This window comes from Camelina sativa, chromosome 7 (genome assembly GCF_000633955.1).
Source record: "Camelina sativa cultivar DH55 chromosome 7, Cs, whole genome shotgun sequence".
In the NCBI taxonomy this organism is placed as follows: Eukaryota; Viridiplantae; Streptophyta; class Magnoliopsida; order Brassicales; family Brassicaceae; genus Camelina; species Camelina sativa.
Window position 1 is genome coordinate 24,776,320 of NC_025691.1, and position 19,606 is coordinate 24,795,925.

The window sequence follows — 19,606 nt, forward strand, 5'->3', positions numbered from 1 at the left end:
AAGAGTAACCACCAGTAATGATGCCCTTAGTTCCTTTACTTCTGGGGTCTCGAGAGACCCACACATGTGCACACAAATATACGTGTGTCTCTCCTGGACTTAAAAAGCAAAAATTAGCAGACACTTATTTGGCCAAAGGAAAAGTAATTAAAGAAAACTAAAAATAAACAATTTTTACAAAAAGAGGATATCTATATGGATTTTCATGTGAATTATATAAAACTCTGAAAAAAATTATATCGGTGGCCGACTTAAAAAAAACAAGAAAAACCTCAATTTCTCTTCTTTTTTTTTTTCTTTCAGCTATTTGCCGCCGCGGCCTCCTCTAAATCAAAACTTCTCTTCTTAGTCTTTTCAATCTTTCTTAGGTCAGTTATTCTTATTCACTCTTCAAGCTGGCTATTGAAAACCTCAATAACAACATATCACAAGAACACTCATGGTAATTTGAATGATTCTTCTTCTTCTGACTCTCGTTTCTTTCCATAAGAGTTAATAATGTGCAGATTCTTATATTTTAACCCTTTGAATTTGGTGTCAAAAATCTATCTTCCAGGGACCGATGATGAGAGCAGAAGAAGATAACTACAATCTGAGTCCTCCACCATGGCTAATCCCTATGCTAAGAGCAAACTACTTCGTCCCTTGTTCCATCCACGCTGCTTCCAACAAGAGCGAATGCAACATGTTCTGTCTCGACTGCACTTCCGAAGCCTTTTGCTCTTACTGTTTGCTCAATCACAGAAACCATCGTGTCCTTCAGGTTTGTTTCCATCACATTCATAATCATTGTTCTTGTATTTCCCTTTCAATTCACAGAAATTGGAACTGGTATGTTATCCGCAGATACGGAGGTCATCGTACCACAACGTTGTGAGGGTGAACGAGATTCAGAAGTACATAGACATCTCTTGTGTTCAGACTTACATAATCAACAGCGCAAGGATCGTCTTCTTGAACGAACGACCTCAGCCAAGAATCGGCAAAGGCGTCACCAACACTTGTGAAATCTGTTGCAGAAGCCTTCTTGATTCTTTCCGTTTCTGCTCCCTCGGTTGCAAAGTAAACTCTCTTCTCCTCTGTTTTCCTCTGTTTGTTTGGTTGAAATGACCATATTGACCTTTGTTGTTTTGGTGATTTGTTTAGCTTGGAGGGATGAAGCGAGGAAGGAATGATCCAAGTCTAACCTTCTCTCTGAGAGGGAAGCATGGAAGGGAGTACGAAGGTGAGTGGGAATCTGATGAGGCGACCACACCAACTAAGATACGGAAGACGACGTGTGCTTTCAACCGTCTCATGAGTGGTCTCTCCATCTCCACCGTTAAGTTTGATTACTTGTCCGGAGATCAACGTTCTTTGAGCTCCGGTGATGATAGCGGTTTTAATCTTTCTCCGGGGACACCACCGATTTATAATCACCGGAACTCAAGCAGACGTAAGGGAGTCCCACACCGTGCTCCGTTCTGAAGTTATAACTTTAAGCGTAACCTAATTATATGTATAAAAATCTAGAAAATGTGGTCATTATATTGTATACGGTTAGTACTTAGTATTGCTTTTTAACCTGTTGAAGATATAGGAATATATATATATATATATATGAATGTAGTATAGTATCATGTTTTGTTTGTTTTATAAATATAGATACTAGGTTATATACTCAAAAAGGATTGAAATATGCTTGTCATATAGTTTTTTGGCTGTAAATATACGTTTGAAAAGATATATGGTTCGTGGTATGTTACTTGTATCGTTTCGGTGTGTTATCGTCAGTTTCAACTAGGATTACAGAATTTTGACTTAATTGATTATGAATTGTGTGACTAGTTTCATAAATTTTTTGGAGTGTATTATCTATTAAGGAAAGAGTATCAAGAAAATAAGCTTGATTGTTAGGTAATTTGAAACTTATTTATAAGTTATATCATGATTTGTACTTATATATAAGTTGTATCATTCCATTCAATAATATAACAACAATAATAATACAATCCTATTCAATCTATTTATATGGTAATAGATCTGATACCATGTAAATAGATTGAATAGGACATTATTATTATTGTTGTTATATTATTGAATGGAATGATAGAACTTATTTATAAGTACAAATCATAATTAAATGGATTACATAGAATGATATAATTAATATTTATTAGAGTAATATATGAAAAAGAGTAAATCATAGGTGATATGATAATCTTTCCTTAATACTATCATTTTAAGTAATTTGTTGATTTTTGGATATGAAATTTGATCTCGATATGAATAGAATAAGAAACAACAAACTATAATTAGGCAACAGATAATAATATACTATAAATATTCTTCTTTGTCAAGTATAGCAGCATACTATTAATATTTGTATTGATCTTTAATTCTATAAATAAAATAAACAGTGACTATAAATATTGTTATCTAGCTTCTGCCAATTCTCATACCAAAGAGGATTAGAATCATGGCTATCTTCTGTAGTCATCAGTTTTATAAACTGATGATCTACAGTTTTGTTTGTTACGTGTTGGTGTCGTCATTGTTAGCTTTTTCAGATGCTGCATCGGAAGAACCAATCGGGAGAGGTAGACAGTTGTTACCTCTACAAAAGAAAACTGTGATGATCGGTAATATAGTCAGAAACAGAGAGGTTATAAATGTACATTGCAAGTCTTCAGAAGATGACTTGGGATTGCAACACATACGTTACGCTAGTGCATGGTCTTTCAAATTCAGAGTAAATTGGAAAGGCACTACAAAATTTCGCTGCCATATAACGTGGAGGGGAGGTGGTGATCATTGGTTTACAATCTTTAATGATGGGAGAGACAAATGTGATCTCTGTAAGTGGCAAGTGATTGGAGATGGTGGAAGGGAAGGACCTATGATTCGTACAAGATGGTGGAAAGGAGAAGAAAGTAGGGATGACTATTTCGATTGGGACAAATGATTTTAATTTCAAAACGAAGAAAACATATTTACTATTATTATAAGTGACTTAGTGGTTTATATTTAAACTATTGGGTCATTTATCTAAATTTAAATATGGTGTAAAATATTTTTGAAAGCTGTTGAAAAATGTATAACTAACAATGGCCAATGCTATGCCAACAAATACAACAAATTATTTTCAAAAGTTAACTTATTTAAAACAAGTTGTTTATCGGAGAGATGTTAGTCTTTCAAGTCTGTAATTTCCAAGCTTGTAATTATAGACTTTCGTCTATTTGATAAATAAATTTCACATTTCATCAGAGAAACTTTGAGAAAAAAAACACACACACACAATGCCATGGCCATAATCATCTTTGTTTTATGAAACACAACGTTGCAAGCCCACTAACTAACGATAACAAAATTAATCATCTACTTCATAGCCCAATATTAAGCCTTTTTGAGATCGATCTCTATAATTGTTTCAATTAAGTCCTTTAAACAGAGTACATAACCACTGAGGCTTATTATTTTGTTTGTTCTATGTTTTACCAAAAAAAATAACAAAAAATATTACACAACCAAGAGTAAGTCCGTGTGCGCACACGAGTCACGACCACGTTATACATAGGATAAACCAGAAATTAGGAAATTTTCTGGCAGGGAACGAAGGCAAACGTGCAAGGAGGTTTATCTAAACAAAACGGTTTAGGTACTTTTCTGGTAGCTATCTAATAATTTTTGGGATCATTGTACCAATATCTATGTCTTTTAAAACATCCCATCTTTCCTGATTAGCACGTGATCATCGTCACCAATAGGACAAACATTTCGTTAACACATAATTAACTAATGTAATTGCCAGTAGGATATACTCTATATTTCATTATTTGAAGCCGTGCAAGAGATTTAAAACTTAGCAACGTGATTGCGTGGCCGTTCTAACAATACGCACACGTCTAAAAAACTATACACTTTTAAATTTCTTGGTTAACATTTTTATACGTCAGTTTTCACGTCTGTATAAATCATTTGTCGAACAATCTTGAAACGGAAGCAACGAAGAAGTAAATTTATAAAACTTCTAAGTTGATTGACTATCTCAGAGACTCAGACCAGTACTATGGCCAATTGCAAAGTTGGAAAACTCTGCAACAAAGCGTGTTTTAACGGAATTCTCTGAAGTTACCTCATTTCCGTTGTAATTAAATGACACATTACGCGTTTAGCAAGCTGCCATTATCAAGATTTGAAGACATCTTCAAGTAAAGGACAAAAGAATTTAATGTATTTACTTTCAATATTCAACTTGACATATCAATTAAGACTTTCATGAACATTGTATGACACCACCGGAAGTCTTATCTCCAATCAATTAATCTAGTTTCTAACAATCTCCTTAGTTCAACAAAATATTGCATAACAGTCCTTTTCAAAGACACATCATATTTAAATTTTGACGATTTATCATTAAAAATAAAGTTAATGAGCACTTTATAATGTATGTGCAACTCTAATGAATATAGTAGTTTTTGAGATCATCTTTGAATAATCTCAACATCATGAAATTTTTGAAGAAAAAAACATTATGAAGTTCTACTAACTCATGACACATTGACATCAATAAATTAAACAGCTCATAGCCTTACACGAATGAAACAGTAGGTGGTATTTGAGCACGGTAAAATATGATAGAACGAATATCTTGTAACGTTTGTGCATACATATATACTATAGCGTCGTTGTGTGATCGTTTATTAGTTTGACCGTATCATGTAATCAGACTTTTGGATTCGGGTCTTTGTTATTCGGAAGTTGAGTATTAAATATAAATATAGTTGGTACGTACGTACTAGGTACTACTGGCTACCAAGTCAACGGCTGAACACGTGAATCCTCCTTGCATTTTGCATGGCCTGCGACCTGTTCGACTTTACACAGTTCAATGTAATAATTAAATGCGTACGGTGTTCCCTAGCTTCTTCGGACTTGTTTTTTTGGTAATAACTGAATGAAACTAAACTATGATTAAAATGCAATAATAAAGTTCATAAATCAATTCAAATTTGTGATTTTCGCGAATTTCGAGAAACATTTTTTTTAATTAGCGATGTCAACGTAATTAATCCAATCCAAGCACACTTAGTTGCACATTATATACTGTTGTGACAGCGAAGTGACATCAAAGCTATGATTACCAGTGATGATAAATTAAGGTTATAAACCTCATTAGACTTATTAAAAATTAATTATCATAAACTTTAACTAAACATAATTCATTAATTCATGAAATTGACTCCGTATCGGAAAAGTTTTGAACTTTTATTGAAGTACATTTTCCTCTATAAAGTTATTTTTATTTCCAAGTACAAGGCAGCATGAGTAAAAGTGATAGTTCTTTGGGGAAAAAGAATGGATAACGTAAACTGCACTTGAGTTGTATCTCGTGAGTGGATAAGAGTATTTCCATTTTCCATTTTTTTAAATGAGTAAGTTTATTGTCTAGTTGGGTTCATCTCCAACTCTACTCGGTTTATATTTTTTCAAATTTGAGTGTAAAATTAAAATTGTAAACTCTAAATATATAGAAAAAAATGAAAGTTTTATGTTAAAGATAAAAATAGAGATGGGTTTAGAAAAGCTCACTCTATACTCTTTTTTTAGAGATGAGAATATATAGAGATGATTGGAAATGTTCATAAAATTATAAATATATCGTTACAAAAGCCACTGTACATTTTTTTTGAATAAAGAATCATTACGAGGGTTACTAGGAAATCTGTTAAAAATTCCCAAAACGGTTGCTACCTAAACCGCGATTGTCGTCATAATTCACCAAAATATTTGAAGTCACACATCGTCATTAGTTTCCATGTACACAATGAATGGGAAGATTTTATATTGACGATTTAATAGTTGCGTATCTTCTAGTTGGGAGAAGTTGACAATTTTATTAGACTTTCTAGATCAATATGGATAAGAAAGGCTATCTATCTAAACGCACATCTGCGTATATATTACTAGAACATTTCACACTATTGACTTATACAATACATTCATAAAAATGAAAGTACTACATTGTGAATTCACACGTTTTATCATTTTGAGTTTGGACTAGTTGTTTGGAAAATTACTTCAAACAAAATTATGTTTTGTTTCATCAAAATGTGCAAATACGTATTAAAATTCAAATAGTAAGCATAAAAAAACCACTGAAAAAAAAACTTTTGACTAAATTATTTGGTCAATTTGAATTAGTATCCAGTAGTTACTACTAGTAGATTTTGTTACCAATTTACAATATATACAGACTTAAGGACATAATTACAAAAAAGGAAAGTTACCTAAACGAAATTGTTTGAAATTTGGATATGTTTACATAATTACACCAGTCAAAATACTTTTGACATTTAAAAAAAAATAGAAGGTTCATGAATTTTGGGTAAGGACAGTGACCGTACCACTATTCATCAGTTCAAATCCTATATCCATGAATATTAAAAATATAAAGCCTTGTAAAACAAGACTGTGACTAGACTACTACTACACAAGAGTCAAATAACAATGCTCTAAGCGTACGCGTCAGCTCCCGGTTTGACAAAAACAAAAAATTACCCTAACCGTTTTTCTGTTCTTTTCCGGTTTAAGTAAAACGATGACGTCACCACTTTACCTCTATTTATATCCCCACCACCACCACATCTCTCTCTCTGTATAAACCATACTCTGTTTTATTATCATAACGCGTCTTCTCTTCTTCTTCTCTCTCTCTCTCTCTCTCTCTCTGCAACAAATCAAGAATTCAAATTTTATTTTTGGAGTTTTTTAATTTACCAGAAACCCAACAAAGAAAAGCTAGAAAAAATGGGTCTTTGTGTATCTGTTGATCGAAACGAGTACGATTCTTCGTCGACGACGACGGCTAAAATCGTGACGATTAACGGCGATCTCCGTGAATACGATGTACCGGTGTTAGCATCTCAGGTTCTTGAATCTGAATCGACGTCTTCATCATCTTCTTCGTCTTCGTCTCGATCATCTTCTTTTTATTTTCTTTGTAATTCCGATTCTCTCTACTACGAAGATTTCATCCCTGCCATCGAATCCGACGAGGTTCTTCAAGCGGATCAGATCTATTTCGTTCTTCCCATCTCTAAACGTCAGTACCGTCTCTCGGCGTCTGATATGGCGGCTCTCGCCGTGAAAGCCAGCGTCGCTATTGAGAAAGCTGCGGGGAAGGGGAAGAAGGGGAGGAAATACCGCCGTCGTAATAGCGGGAGGATCTCTCCCGTAGTGACGCTGAATCACCCTAACAACAGAGTCGGAGCCGCCGGCGAAACGATGGAAAAAGGGAAATTACAGAGTAGAACGACGCCGTTTAAAGCTGTTAACGGTTATTCTCGGTCTGGTTCGGTTCAGAAATTCAAAAGATATACTTCTGGGAGAGCTAAATTGGCGGTTCGATCGTTTAGACTGAGACTCTCTACTATATACGAAGCCTCCGACGACGTTCAGATCTCATCATCATAAATATATAGAAGAAACACTTAATTCGTAGNGCGTTACGCTGCAGGATTGATTTTTTTTTTTTTTTTTTTTTTTTTTTTTGTTGTCGTTGTTGTTAATTATCGTTAGTGGACATGATCGATTGTGTAATGTTACAAATGAAAACACTCTATGTAAACTACAGTTTTTGTGATAAATTAATTTCCCATTTTGTTATTATACATGTGTACGGTACCCATAGAAAGCTTAAAAACAACAACACTCTTGTTGCAACTTGCGAGGTTTATAAGATTTGTGTTTATACACATGCACGTATACTTTAGGATGAACTTGTTACTTATTAAATTGGATTAAGCAAAATGCCCATTTAATTATAAAGATGTGGGGGTCAGGTCAAAAGCTCCGCTTTTGGAAACATGATTATTATAGGAGCAAATCAAAGTAACAAAGATAAACAAATCCTTGTAAATTTCCACATATGGAACTTTCGTATGAAAAAGTTTTTAAAAAAAAAGTAAAATATGACTTGGAGAGAAAGTTTGGTATTCCGACGTAAAAGAGTATTTAATGGTGTGGTGGGATCGGAAAGAGACTAATATAATGGAAGATTTGGCTTCGCTGCCAATGGGATTTTAACCTTCGACGTCTATTTTAAAATCAATTTAAGCTTCAGACGTTCATTTTCTTTTTTGTTGCTTTTTAGTCTTTACACTTTTGAAGTAAGATGGTGATGTAGTAAACTATTATTAACAAAAGACTTTTCATTACTGATTTACTTAAGAAAAACTCGATACTTTAATCCGGTTAGTTCAACCAATAGGCTAGTTACCAATATACGTTCACTGACTATATCATTTGGTGAAAAGTCTCGTGACTCGTGGTGTATAGTATTAATCTTATTAAATAATTGTATTCGAATTTGGTGTGAACCCTAAGATTCGAATTTTATCTATTGGGTAAACAAAATCGGAATCTATCGGCTAGTCCTCCGCTATGACCGGTAAGTCTTCGACAATGACAGGTTGTATCTGGCGGCGACAACATTAACTAAAATTATCTTCTTATGTTTTGTAATTAAATTATATCACCAACTTATGTACAAGACTCCAAACGAAATTATACTACCTATTCCCCCGATTTGGTGCGGTTGCCTCCTACTATACATACCATCTGCATACGTGTGCTTTGCCGGATGATTAAAAAGTATCATGCGTTATGACTTTGTGGATATCTCTCTCTACATATATGGAATGCTTATTTTTTTTTATATATTTTCAGAAATATTAATTATGAAATGAAATAATAAGCTATTAAAAATATGTTGATTAAGACGAAATTAAATAAAATTACCAGCATTACAAAAAAGAAAAGATATATTCTTCTATCTATAGAACTAAGGTTCCCTGGAAAAAGATTGGACGCTAGGCAATTCGTAGATGCTGTTTATCTTTGACGTGAGTCCATTAGTATGAATGCGAAACTATGTAAATTGACTTACTTTTATCATTTATGAAATTTGGTTCTTCCGTTTAGAAAAAGAAAAAAGTGAATAAAATTTATTACTCTATTTTTTTCTTTTTGATCATATAATTAACTCTGATCCATTTTTTGGGTTGTGTACGCATATGAAAATAGGTATGAATGCAGAACTATGTAAATTGACTTCCTTTAATCATTTATGAAATTTGTTTTTTCGATTTAGTAAACGAAAAAAGTGAAACAATGATATATAACTCCTTTTCTTTCTCTTTGATCATATATATAACTCCATTTTGTGGGGTGTATATATGTGTATGAAAATAACAGGTCTATATCCCCGCGTAAGATCGGACCGTTGATATGCTGTTGGTAGTGTACCAAACAAAATTTGGCCTTAATTATGGGAGCCGGAAGCCACAATTTTTTTTTTTTTTTTTTTGCAATTATTTATAATTTATGTTTTTAAAAAAAAAAAATATTGCATCTGTTTTTGATATTTTAAGTATAACCTTATCGCCTTATTTGACCTTTGCCTTTTTCTATTATAAAACTTTAATAAATTATTTTAAAAACGTGTCAACTGTCAACACAATAATAAATTTAAATTTCAGTGCTTAGAAAGTTCCAATTCGATTCTTGGTATATGAATGAGAATGATTACGTTGTTATGTAAAATAACATAATTATATTATCCAAACTTTGTTTCATTTTAATCTTTATCGGAACCCTAATTAAAACCATGAACTATCACATTCACATTATTAATCATAATGGTTACACTTGTTCTGAATGTGTTAAATATATTAGTATCAAATTAATAGTTTTGTTTGGTGAAAAACAAGATTATGACGCAGACTCAAGACAAATTGGGTAAGAAACTACGGTCTTTCGATTACTTCTTTATTTTAACTCAATGCATGTACGGTATATTCTTGATTCTCTTTATGTAACGGACTAAAACATGTAAATCCGGATGTATGTTATAGTTTTTTAACGTAAAACTAATTGATAATGAATGATTTGTTTACATCTCTAATATTTATGGTAGTTTATTAATCTTATATTTGCTTATCTGGGATCCTCATGATAGCTTCTCCCAAAATAGTTTTTATCGGTTTATTTTCAACCAAAATTTACTATGACACCGATATAGAAAACCTATGTATCAACAAAATGGACTATAATACTATGTTGAGTCTTATGGACAGTGGATAATGACTAAATTAACTAATGTTCCTCATATACGACTAGAATATATCAAACTTTTGATTAGATATGATATTTATATATGACATCGATCAACATTGTTAATGAAAACTATCGATCGAGATTACATGTCCCAATCAAATATGAAACAAAGAAAGATAAAGAGGACAAATAGAAGGTTTTGAGGCTTTTTCAATCAATGACTAGGTAACCAAACATTAGCTCTATGTTTTTTTGTTTTCTATATTTTCTTCATCGTGTTAATAATACATTTTCAACTATCTCAAAGATATATGTCTACATTTTCAATCAACATTCATTGAATGATTATTTTCATTAAAGTCAGCCAAATAGTAAATTAGTTATTTTTGAAATTTGGGACGACACAATAAACGTGGATTTGAGTTTTAGAAATTTTCTTGTTCATACTCCACAAGTGACATGGGAATCGTAGCTTAGTTTGATACATTTTTTTGCATTGGATTTGGATGAGAATACTAGAGTGAGTTTTTTATCAGCCCATCAAAGTAGTTTCTGGATCCATGTAATACAGGCCCATTCTTGAGAAACTCTGGTTGTTCTGTTTAATGTACTACTCTCTCTAGTATCTAAGCTGCAGCCATGCGTCATTGTTTTTTTTTGTTTGAAATTTGCCATGCGTTATTGTTTTGTTTTTCTTTGATACTTGATTGGTATAAGATTTCGTATACTGTATCATGCTTTCCCCGCAAATTAGGCTTTATTGCCTTATCTTTCTGGTTAGTCATTTTTGCAAATTTTAATTATGGACAAAGGAAATGTATAGTCCCCACAACAGCACATAATACTGACTATTCGTGGCATTATAACGGTATAAAGTATTTGAAGACAATCATCTCAACAGCATGCATGCTTCTACGGCTTTCTCACGCTTAATACCCATCATCATTGCCATGTTACCTTTTATGTGTACTCTCTATTGCTAAATCATCTTTTTTTTTTATGCCTAAACATGACCTAAGAAAGCATAACATATTTTTTGTGGGTAATTCATACACATAGGATTTAGCTCTAAGAAAGCATAACATATTTTTGTGTGGGTAATTCATATACATGGGATATAGCTTTCGAGAAGGTTTCCTAAAAGAAGTATATAGGACATTACATATTTATATATACATCGATATGACTTACAACCATAATAAGTCCTATAAACTTCTTTTGGGAAACCTTCTCGAACGAATGCAATCATAATTGAGTAACGCTAAGATCGTGTACATATATGCAATCTACTCCAAAAAATTATCGTAATTAAATAGGTCTATTGGATCACTATATCAGCGTAAAACACGGTTTTCCATATACGTAAGACTTTCAGTATATCAACAAAAGAAAATTCAAAGAAGTACAAAAAAAAAGGCATTATTGGGTTCAAAATTACAACTTACAAGTGGACCTATTTCTTGTTCAAGTGAGTTACTTCCAATTATATAAATTCCTTCTATCCCCTTCTCCTTATCAACACCATTTATTACATTCTCATAATTTTGGATCCCTGTTTCGCAATTACATGAAACGTAATACTAAATTCAGGTTTACCACCATTTTGTGAACACACTAATTAAGGTAGAAACAATCACTTGAAAACAGAAGAAAACGAAAGCACACGCATGTGTAAATGTGGTTATCCATTACATAAAGAATAACAACAAAAACAAAATAATATCTAAATATTATACTATACATTAAATTGGGGGGAAAAAAAAATATCCCCTCCACTTACACCTCACACACCTATACATATACCATCAAACTTACTCTAGTTCTCTTCTCATTTACACGAGTACAAAGAAAAAGGAAAAAATGAGAACGATGGTAGATTTGGGAAAACAAAGAAGTACTCATCTACGAATCATTGATTCTCCGACGAGCGTTGACTGTGCCCGTGAAGTCAGACTCCGACGAACCCTCCGTTCACTCATCGAGTGCGTAATCCCATATTGTTGCACGTACCAATCTCCTCCTTCCGACGAAAACGACACAGTTTCCGTGTCTTCTTCCACTTCTTCCTTAGACCAACCCGGCGTCGTAGTCACAGGCACTTTCTTCGGTCACCCCCGTGGTCACGTCAGCTTCTGCATCCAAGACGACACTCGTCCCTCCTCTCCACCTCTCCTCCTCCTCGAGCTAGCCGTTCCCACGGCAGCTCTTGCTCGGGAGATGGAGGAGGGCTTTCTCCGAATCGCTCTCCGGAGCAAAAGCAACCGCCGTTCTAATATCTTCAACGTTCCGGTTTGGTCTATGTATTGCAACGGCAGGAAATTTGGATTCGCGGTGAGGAGAGAAACGAATGAAAACGACGTCAGCTTTCTCCGGCTGATGCAGTCTGTTTCCGTAGGCGCCGGGGTGATTCCGAACGGCGAGACGTTGTATCTGAGAGCAAAGTTTGAGCGAGTCACCGGGTCGTGTGACTCGGAATCGTTTCATGTGGTGAACCAAGGGGGTTGTTATGGCCAGGAGCTTAGCATTTTCCTTTCGAAATCTTGAAACTTGTCATTATTAGGAAAATTCTGGTTATGATCCATGTTAATCTTAATGTTCGTTTTTGTGTATGTAATATTGTATAAGTTTTTGTTGTTAAACTTACATGCTGTGAACTCAACTAACAATGTTTTTACGAACATTAAAAATTATAAATTTCTGTCGTATGTGGGTAGGGATGTTAATTTTGGGTTAATAATACCATCGTCACAAACTCACAATGATATATACCTTCTCAAATAACAATCTTATACACAATAAAAACAAAAACTAAGCTCTGCACATATGGATACTGATAATGTTTTAAATTTTACTAGCTAAAATCTTATAATGTACTTTTATGTAAGTAACATATAACATGTCATTAAAAAAAAAGTAATTTCAATCTAAGATATGTAGAAAGTATATACACAAATGAAATAGCAGAGTAAATTGTATAGAAAAGTTAATGTATGAATGAAATAGCAGAATAAAGAGCCTTTTAATAGGTTAATTTTAGTGAAAATAGCAGAATTACTAAACAAAACTAAGATGCTGACCATGCAACGATATTTTACAAATAGTTAAAATATGCGGTATGGCCTAATGACTATACCAAATATTACCGTTTGGTTAACTAGACTGATTACCATTCAACACTCCTGCCAGTTTGACACTCGATAGACATCATGATCAATAATAATGCAATGGTGTGTCCCTGCTTTGACTCCTCTCCTGCCAGTTTGCATTTGTAATTTCTTCCAAAACTGAGTTAACCTCATGGGCCAGCGGCGCGTGGACAGTACTCACGTGCATTGGAGGAGTCTGATCAAGGGGACAACTGAAAGCAATGTGCGCCCAAACAGCAACCACCGAACAATCTAGCTTAGCTCCGGTGTCTGGTTCGGTACCAAACCAGCAATACTGCTTCCCATTATATTAGGAATTTTTGCCCTTTACACATATTCTCTAAATCATTGGTTTAATCTAATCTATTACTCCTTTATAAAAAAAAAAACTATATATGATATTCAGTACATGTCATAAATGATAATATAAGCTAGTTAACAATATTAATTTGATTTATGAAGATAGAAACGTATGTACACACTCATTTTTTTAGCCACAACGGAATTAATATATATTCACAGACAATCGTTATATATATAACTGTTTGTTGAACAAAGGGTTTAGGGAATTGTTCTCTTGTATTATTCTATTCTATAGGATATAACATATATATATAATGATACAATTTTAAGGTTTTAGGTTGATCTACTAATGGGCATCCATACAATATAAAATATTCATAACACTCCCCCTTGGATGACTATTATAAAAATGTAGTCCCAAATGCGCATATGATATATTATCTCGTTAAAAATCTTACCAGGAAAACCCAGTGGGAAAAACCATGGTTACGGGAAAAAGAGTGCAGCGCGCTTTTACTCCCCTTCTTGAGTACATCACTTGAAATCTTCGAAATAACTGAACCAATATGATGAAGTAGCTTCTTGAAAATAGTGGTTAGAAACGCTTTGGTAAATGGTTCACCAAATTTCACTTGAACGAATATGTAGTAAACGTGTATCACCATTCTTCTATTGGTCATGGGTCTCACAAGTGACTCATCTTTATCATTATCTTTGTTTCTCACAATCTCATCAATGTATTTCAAAGACTTTGAAGATGATAGTCTTTCACCATTGGAATCATAATATTCTTCTTCTGGTGTTTATCTTTCGCGTGTTCTTTTGTTGTCTCGTTAAAAACCTTTCAAAGAAAAACCCAATGGGATAAAAACCATGATAAGGGAAAAAGAGTACAACCACGCTTATGATCATATTTCTCCCCCTGAAAGCATCATCTTCAGGTTATGCATTATGATCATATATATCATCTTTTCTGAACTGTTATAAACAGAGCCTTAGTGTTATAAAACACATATGATCATCATATATTCTCTCGGGTCATTGGACTTCAAGTCATTTGCACCTTTTTCATATAGAAGATTCCTTAGAAGATTCTTTTTTCATTTATTTGAACTTGAAGCTCGAATCTTTTTTTTCATACAATCTTCCAAACAATAATCTTATACATAGGATTTTATTCATAATCTCCTTGTAAAACTTTCTCTTTCAACTCTTCTTTCTTAATATGGTACTACAAGACCATTTTTCTATGTAAGATGATGTAAACATCTTGAGATAACATCTCTTTCATCAGATGTCAAATCTGTAACCTTAAAAAATTTCATGAAAGATCTGATCTTATACAATCCGGTTTCTCCATCTTTCAGAAGTAATATTTCATCATTGATCATTTCTCTATATATTCCTTGGTATGTGAAATAATATTAGGCCTGGGACTTCGGTTATTTCGGTGAATTCGGTTCGGTTATTTCGGTTTTTTGGTTTTTTTGAGTTTTGAAAATCTTACCGAAATATATTTCGGTTCGGTTATTTTGGTTTCTCGGTTAATTCGGTTTTAAAATTTCAAAACCGAAATTAACCGAAATTTGATTAAAAACATGAAAAATCGGATTTTTCGGTTATTTAGAGATAATTTCGGGTTTTTCGGTTTTATTTCAAATATTTCGGTTTTTTCGGTTTCGGTTATTTCGGTTATTTTAGGGTAAAATCGGTTATTTTAGGGTAAATTTCGGTTTTATTAGTTTTTTTCCTAAAAAAATTTTAAAAAAAAAATCTGTTAACCGAAAACCGAACCAAAATAACCGAAATATTTCGGTTTTTTTGAAAAAAACAAATTGTACCGATTGGTTCAGCCGCCATAACCGAAACCGAACCGAACACCAAAAATATCGGTTCGGTTCGGTTCGGTTATTTTGCTTCGGTTTAAAATCCCAGGGCTATGAAATATGTACCGGGGATCTGATAATATTTTCATTATCAACATATTCACACTTGTTCCTGTACATTTCTTTTAACAAGAACCACTTGTAAGTGCTGAAGAGACAAGAGGCATATATAATTTTTTTCTTTTAACGAGGTTCAGCAAAGGCCTACGTCCTCAAACATATTACGACGTCGATTTGCTTATTGGTTCGTTTTTCATTATAGACATGACTCAACTTGTTGAGATTTCTTTTCATTATTATTCTCAGGTACCTGAATCTCTTTCTTACTCATGTCTACATCTCTCCTAGAGATTTTCCATAACTCTTTGTTTCCTCGGTGCCATATTAATTTATGCACCTTTTTCTTTTCCGAGGATGCTTATATTTGGAACCATAAGTCTATCACACTTCATGCGATCATTAGACTTACTAGGAGTTGATCTTATCATTCTAGGATATTAATTTCAATTGGAGCACAACTGGTATATGTGACTTTATCACTCAAGGCCAGAAAATGGCTCTTGCATACTTTTAGTATCTTTGCAAATTTTGCCAATAAATTATCTTTTTAATTTCTAGAGCACATTTCTTAGTACGAGGATCAAGATAATTTCTTACAATATATTTCTTTACCAGCTATTTATTTTCTCCCCTCATGTTGGAAAGACTGACTCACTGAACCAACAATCTCTGCATCTCGAGATATTCAATCATCAAGAGAGATTTATATCCAACTATTTCCAACATACTTTCAAATCCCATTTTAATCAATGTGGTGGAGCAACTCAATATGTATAACAGATTTAGATGGGATATATATGGTTTCTGACCCAAACCAATTATAATGGGGAGTACTCATGTTAATTTGTTCATGATGCGAATTTATTGACATATAGAGTCATTTGTCAATTACATAGTCTGGTTTCACCACCATTGTCAATTAACCAAATACTCTCGCAAACTCAAGGTTGCATGTTAATAACAAAAATATATGGTGGATGATCAGTCCACAATATCTCTTTGTATACGTACCAGAAAATTGACACTATCCAAATTCATGGGGCTGGTGAAAGCCATATAATCGGCTTGCTTTGTAAAGCAGCACACATAAGAAATCATTACGAAAACTCTTTAGGTTCTCTAATGAATCTTTTCAGAAATTTCTGATTATTCTTTTGCATCAATACTAAACCAGAATGGCTAAACCGGTCATGCCAAACAGTGAGATTTTCACAAAACATTTTTATCTTCTAGATAAAGCATGTAATCTCAAAAATACTTTAATTCTCTTGGGTGATACTTATGATTTCAAAGTATTANTGGTGGAGCAACTCAATATGTATAACAGATTTAGATGGGATATATATGGTTTCTGACCCAAACCAATTATAATGGGGAGTACTCATGTTAATTTGTTCATGATGCGAATTTATTGACATATAGAGTCATTTGTCAATTACATAGTCTGGTTTCACCACCATTGTCAATTAACCAAATACTCTCGCAAACTCAAGGTTGCATGTTAATAACAAAAATATATGGTGGATGATCAGTCCACAATATCTCTTTGTATACGTACCAGAAAATTGACACTATCCAAATTCATGGGGCTGGTGAAAGCCATATAATCGGCTTGCTTTGTAAAGCAGCACACATAAGAAATCATTACGAAAACTCTTTAGGTTCTCTAATGAATCTTTTCAGAAATTTCTGATTATTCTTTTGCATCAATACTAAACCAGAATGGCTAAACCGGTCATGCCAAACAGTGAGATTTTCACAAAACATTTTTATCTTCTAGATAAAGCATGTAATCTCAAAAATACTTTAATTCTCTTGGGTGATACTTATGATTTCAAAGTATTATTCCTTCTTTATTGTCTCAACATGATTACTTTTCAAATCCTTAAGATTTGCTTTATCATATGAGTGATTAAACTCATTCTGGGTGTGAAAATAATTTTATATTTGTTCCATCACCTATGTGGGATTCATTAATTCTCCCCCTCGAGATGATGACACTTCATGTTTATCAATCTCGATTTGAATCCCTCTGTAATCAATAACATTCTCACATGGGGTCATGTATTATATCTTGGACCCTTTTAACTTTTGAGACTTGGGAGAGTATAACACATTAATATAAAATTGTGTTCCCATAGACAATAATATATATATACTTTTCCTGAGCTTTCAATATTTTTTCTACTACTTCTTAATATTGTAGTAGAATAGTGGAAATTGTCTCACACTAGCTTCTTTCATCGTCATATATATATGAGACAAGTACCTCTTGTACTTATTATTCAAGTCTAGGTGACTTTATATATCATATCTACATCATGACCATTTTTGTGGTCTTTTCCTTTTCTTTGCATAAAGTCATATTCACTTTAAAGAATATACCAAGTCAATAGGATGTGATTCATGATTATAAATCAACATCTCATAATTTTACTCATTCAAAAAAAAAGTATATATATATAATATATTCACTATTTTGTGTCTACATGACAACAATATTTTATGACAAGTAGAATATATATTTTCTATTATATAATTTTGATAATAATAGAAACAAGTTGATTTGTATATATTCTTTTAAAGAATTTTAGTCATTTTTTTTCTTTAGATTACTCTAAATAACTAAATAACTTTTTTTTTTATAGTCACATACTTGGACTTAAATCTCCTCATAGAAGTGATGCTAAGAAAATATGATCAATAATCATTATTTAGTAATTTATTACTAAATTTTCAATGTATTCACCAAAGAAGGTTGGAGACATGATTTAAAATATTTCATCATGATATTATATCTAATTTTAATTAGATTTATATTTGTGATTAAATTAATAGAATAAATCACAAATATTATAAACAATCATATCAATATTTTTTTTAAAGAAAATTAAGGAGTGTAAACTGTACACTAACAATTATAATTTTTTTCTTATTTATTATTTTATTATATATGCATAATACATATACACGTTCCTCGTGAATAACATGCATATATGTATCATCAAGTCAAACGATAATAAAATTTAATTAAACAAATGGTTTATGTATTGATCACATAATAAAGCATATTTCAGTGTTCGAATGAATTTTTTTAGTTTTATCTATCAAACTTAGATAATATGATAGACAGATAAGTGATCTCATATATAGAATATCACAGGAACTGTTATCGTTGAACCCATATATAATACGTTATGCGTGTCTTTGGCATATAAAGATCTCATGATTTTACCAGATTAACAATTATATAAAAAACAATTATATAAACATGAATTAATAATTGAACACTGTCAATTTAGTTGTAGTTATGCCTTATATGTAAGATCTATTTAATATGCAAAGCAAATTTAGTTGGACTTATCTCGATAGATGAACTGAGTCCTTAGGTCGAATAAATCTCCTTTCCAGAATAATTAAACCAATATATCACTTAGCTTTCGATGACAGTGGCTTTTAGAGTTTGGCTACGGGATTCACCAATCATTAAACCGACAAACACCTCTAGATCTCTCTTAGCATTCATTGTATTTTCCAACGAACATCTCTCCCCTTCATGAGAATTAATCCAACAAAATCGATTAATTAAATATTATTCCATAAACACAATAAAGCATGAATCAATTAAGTGTAAACACAGAATCAAAGTCCATACATCGGTTGTATTACCAAAGCGGTATAAACAAGGTGGTCTTAGACATATGGTGGTATAAGCATGGGGGTTTTAGACATATGGTGTAATTGACCAAACAATAAAATAAAAATTTAAGTTCGTGAGAATGAACCAAAACAAACAGGATAAAATAAGATTTAGCTGTTTATACTTAATACTTATGACACAAACAAATAATCGATACTAAACCAATAACCATGTAATAATATTCTGGCGAGAACATCGATCTCAACAAAATATACAAATCAGACTATATGAGCATAATTTAATGAATAACAAGAGATCGAACACAAAGTGATAAACTATAAAGAATGGACCGATTGAACATAAAGCATATGGTTACTTATCTTTAGATTGAAAGTTATTGGCTGAGAGAGATCAAAGACAAAAACCGGAGACAGAGGCAAATACGTTTGTGAAATTCAGAACGTAAGGTA

At 32.7% G+C, this 19,606-nt stretch overlaps 3 protein-coding genes across 3 annotated transcripts; all 3 read left to right on the plus strand.

Moving 5' to 3' along the window:
- Window positions 237-1,764, plus strand: LOC104702429. Its single transcript, XM_010418277.2, has 4 exons — window positions 237-442; window positions 557-763; window positions 847-1,062; window positions 1,147-1,764. Exons 1-4 carry the CDS (start codon window positions 440-442, stop codon window positions 1,465-1,467), a joined length of 747 nt encoding a protein of 248 aa, XP_010416579.1. The 5' UTR covers window positions 237-439; the 3' UTR covers window positions 1,468-1,764.
- LOC104702430 lies at window positions 6,659-7,486 on the plus strand. Its single transcript, XM_010418278.2, has one exon. The coding sequence runs from the start codon at window positions 6,793-6,795 to the stop codon at window positions 7,456-7,458; it is 666 nt and encodes a 221-aa protein (XP_010416580.1). The 5' UTR covers window positions 6,659-6,792; the 3' UTR covers window positions 7,459-7,486.
- Window positions 11,943-12,760, plus strand: LOC104702431 (protein MIZU-KUSSEI 1-like). The gene has a single exon (XM_010418279.1). It carries the CDS (start codon window positions 11,962-11,964, stop codon window positions 12,643-12,645), a length of 684 nt encoding a protein of 227 aa, XP_010416581.1. The 5' UTR covers window positions 11,943-11,961; the 3' UTR covers window positions 12,646-12,760.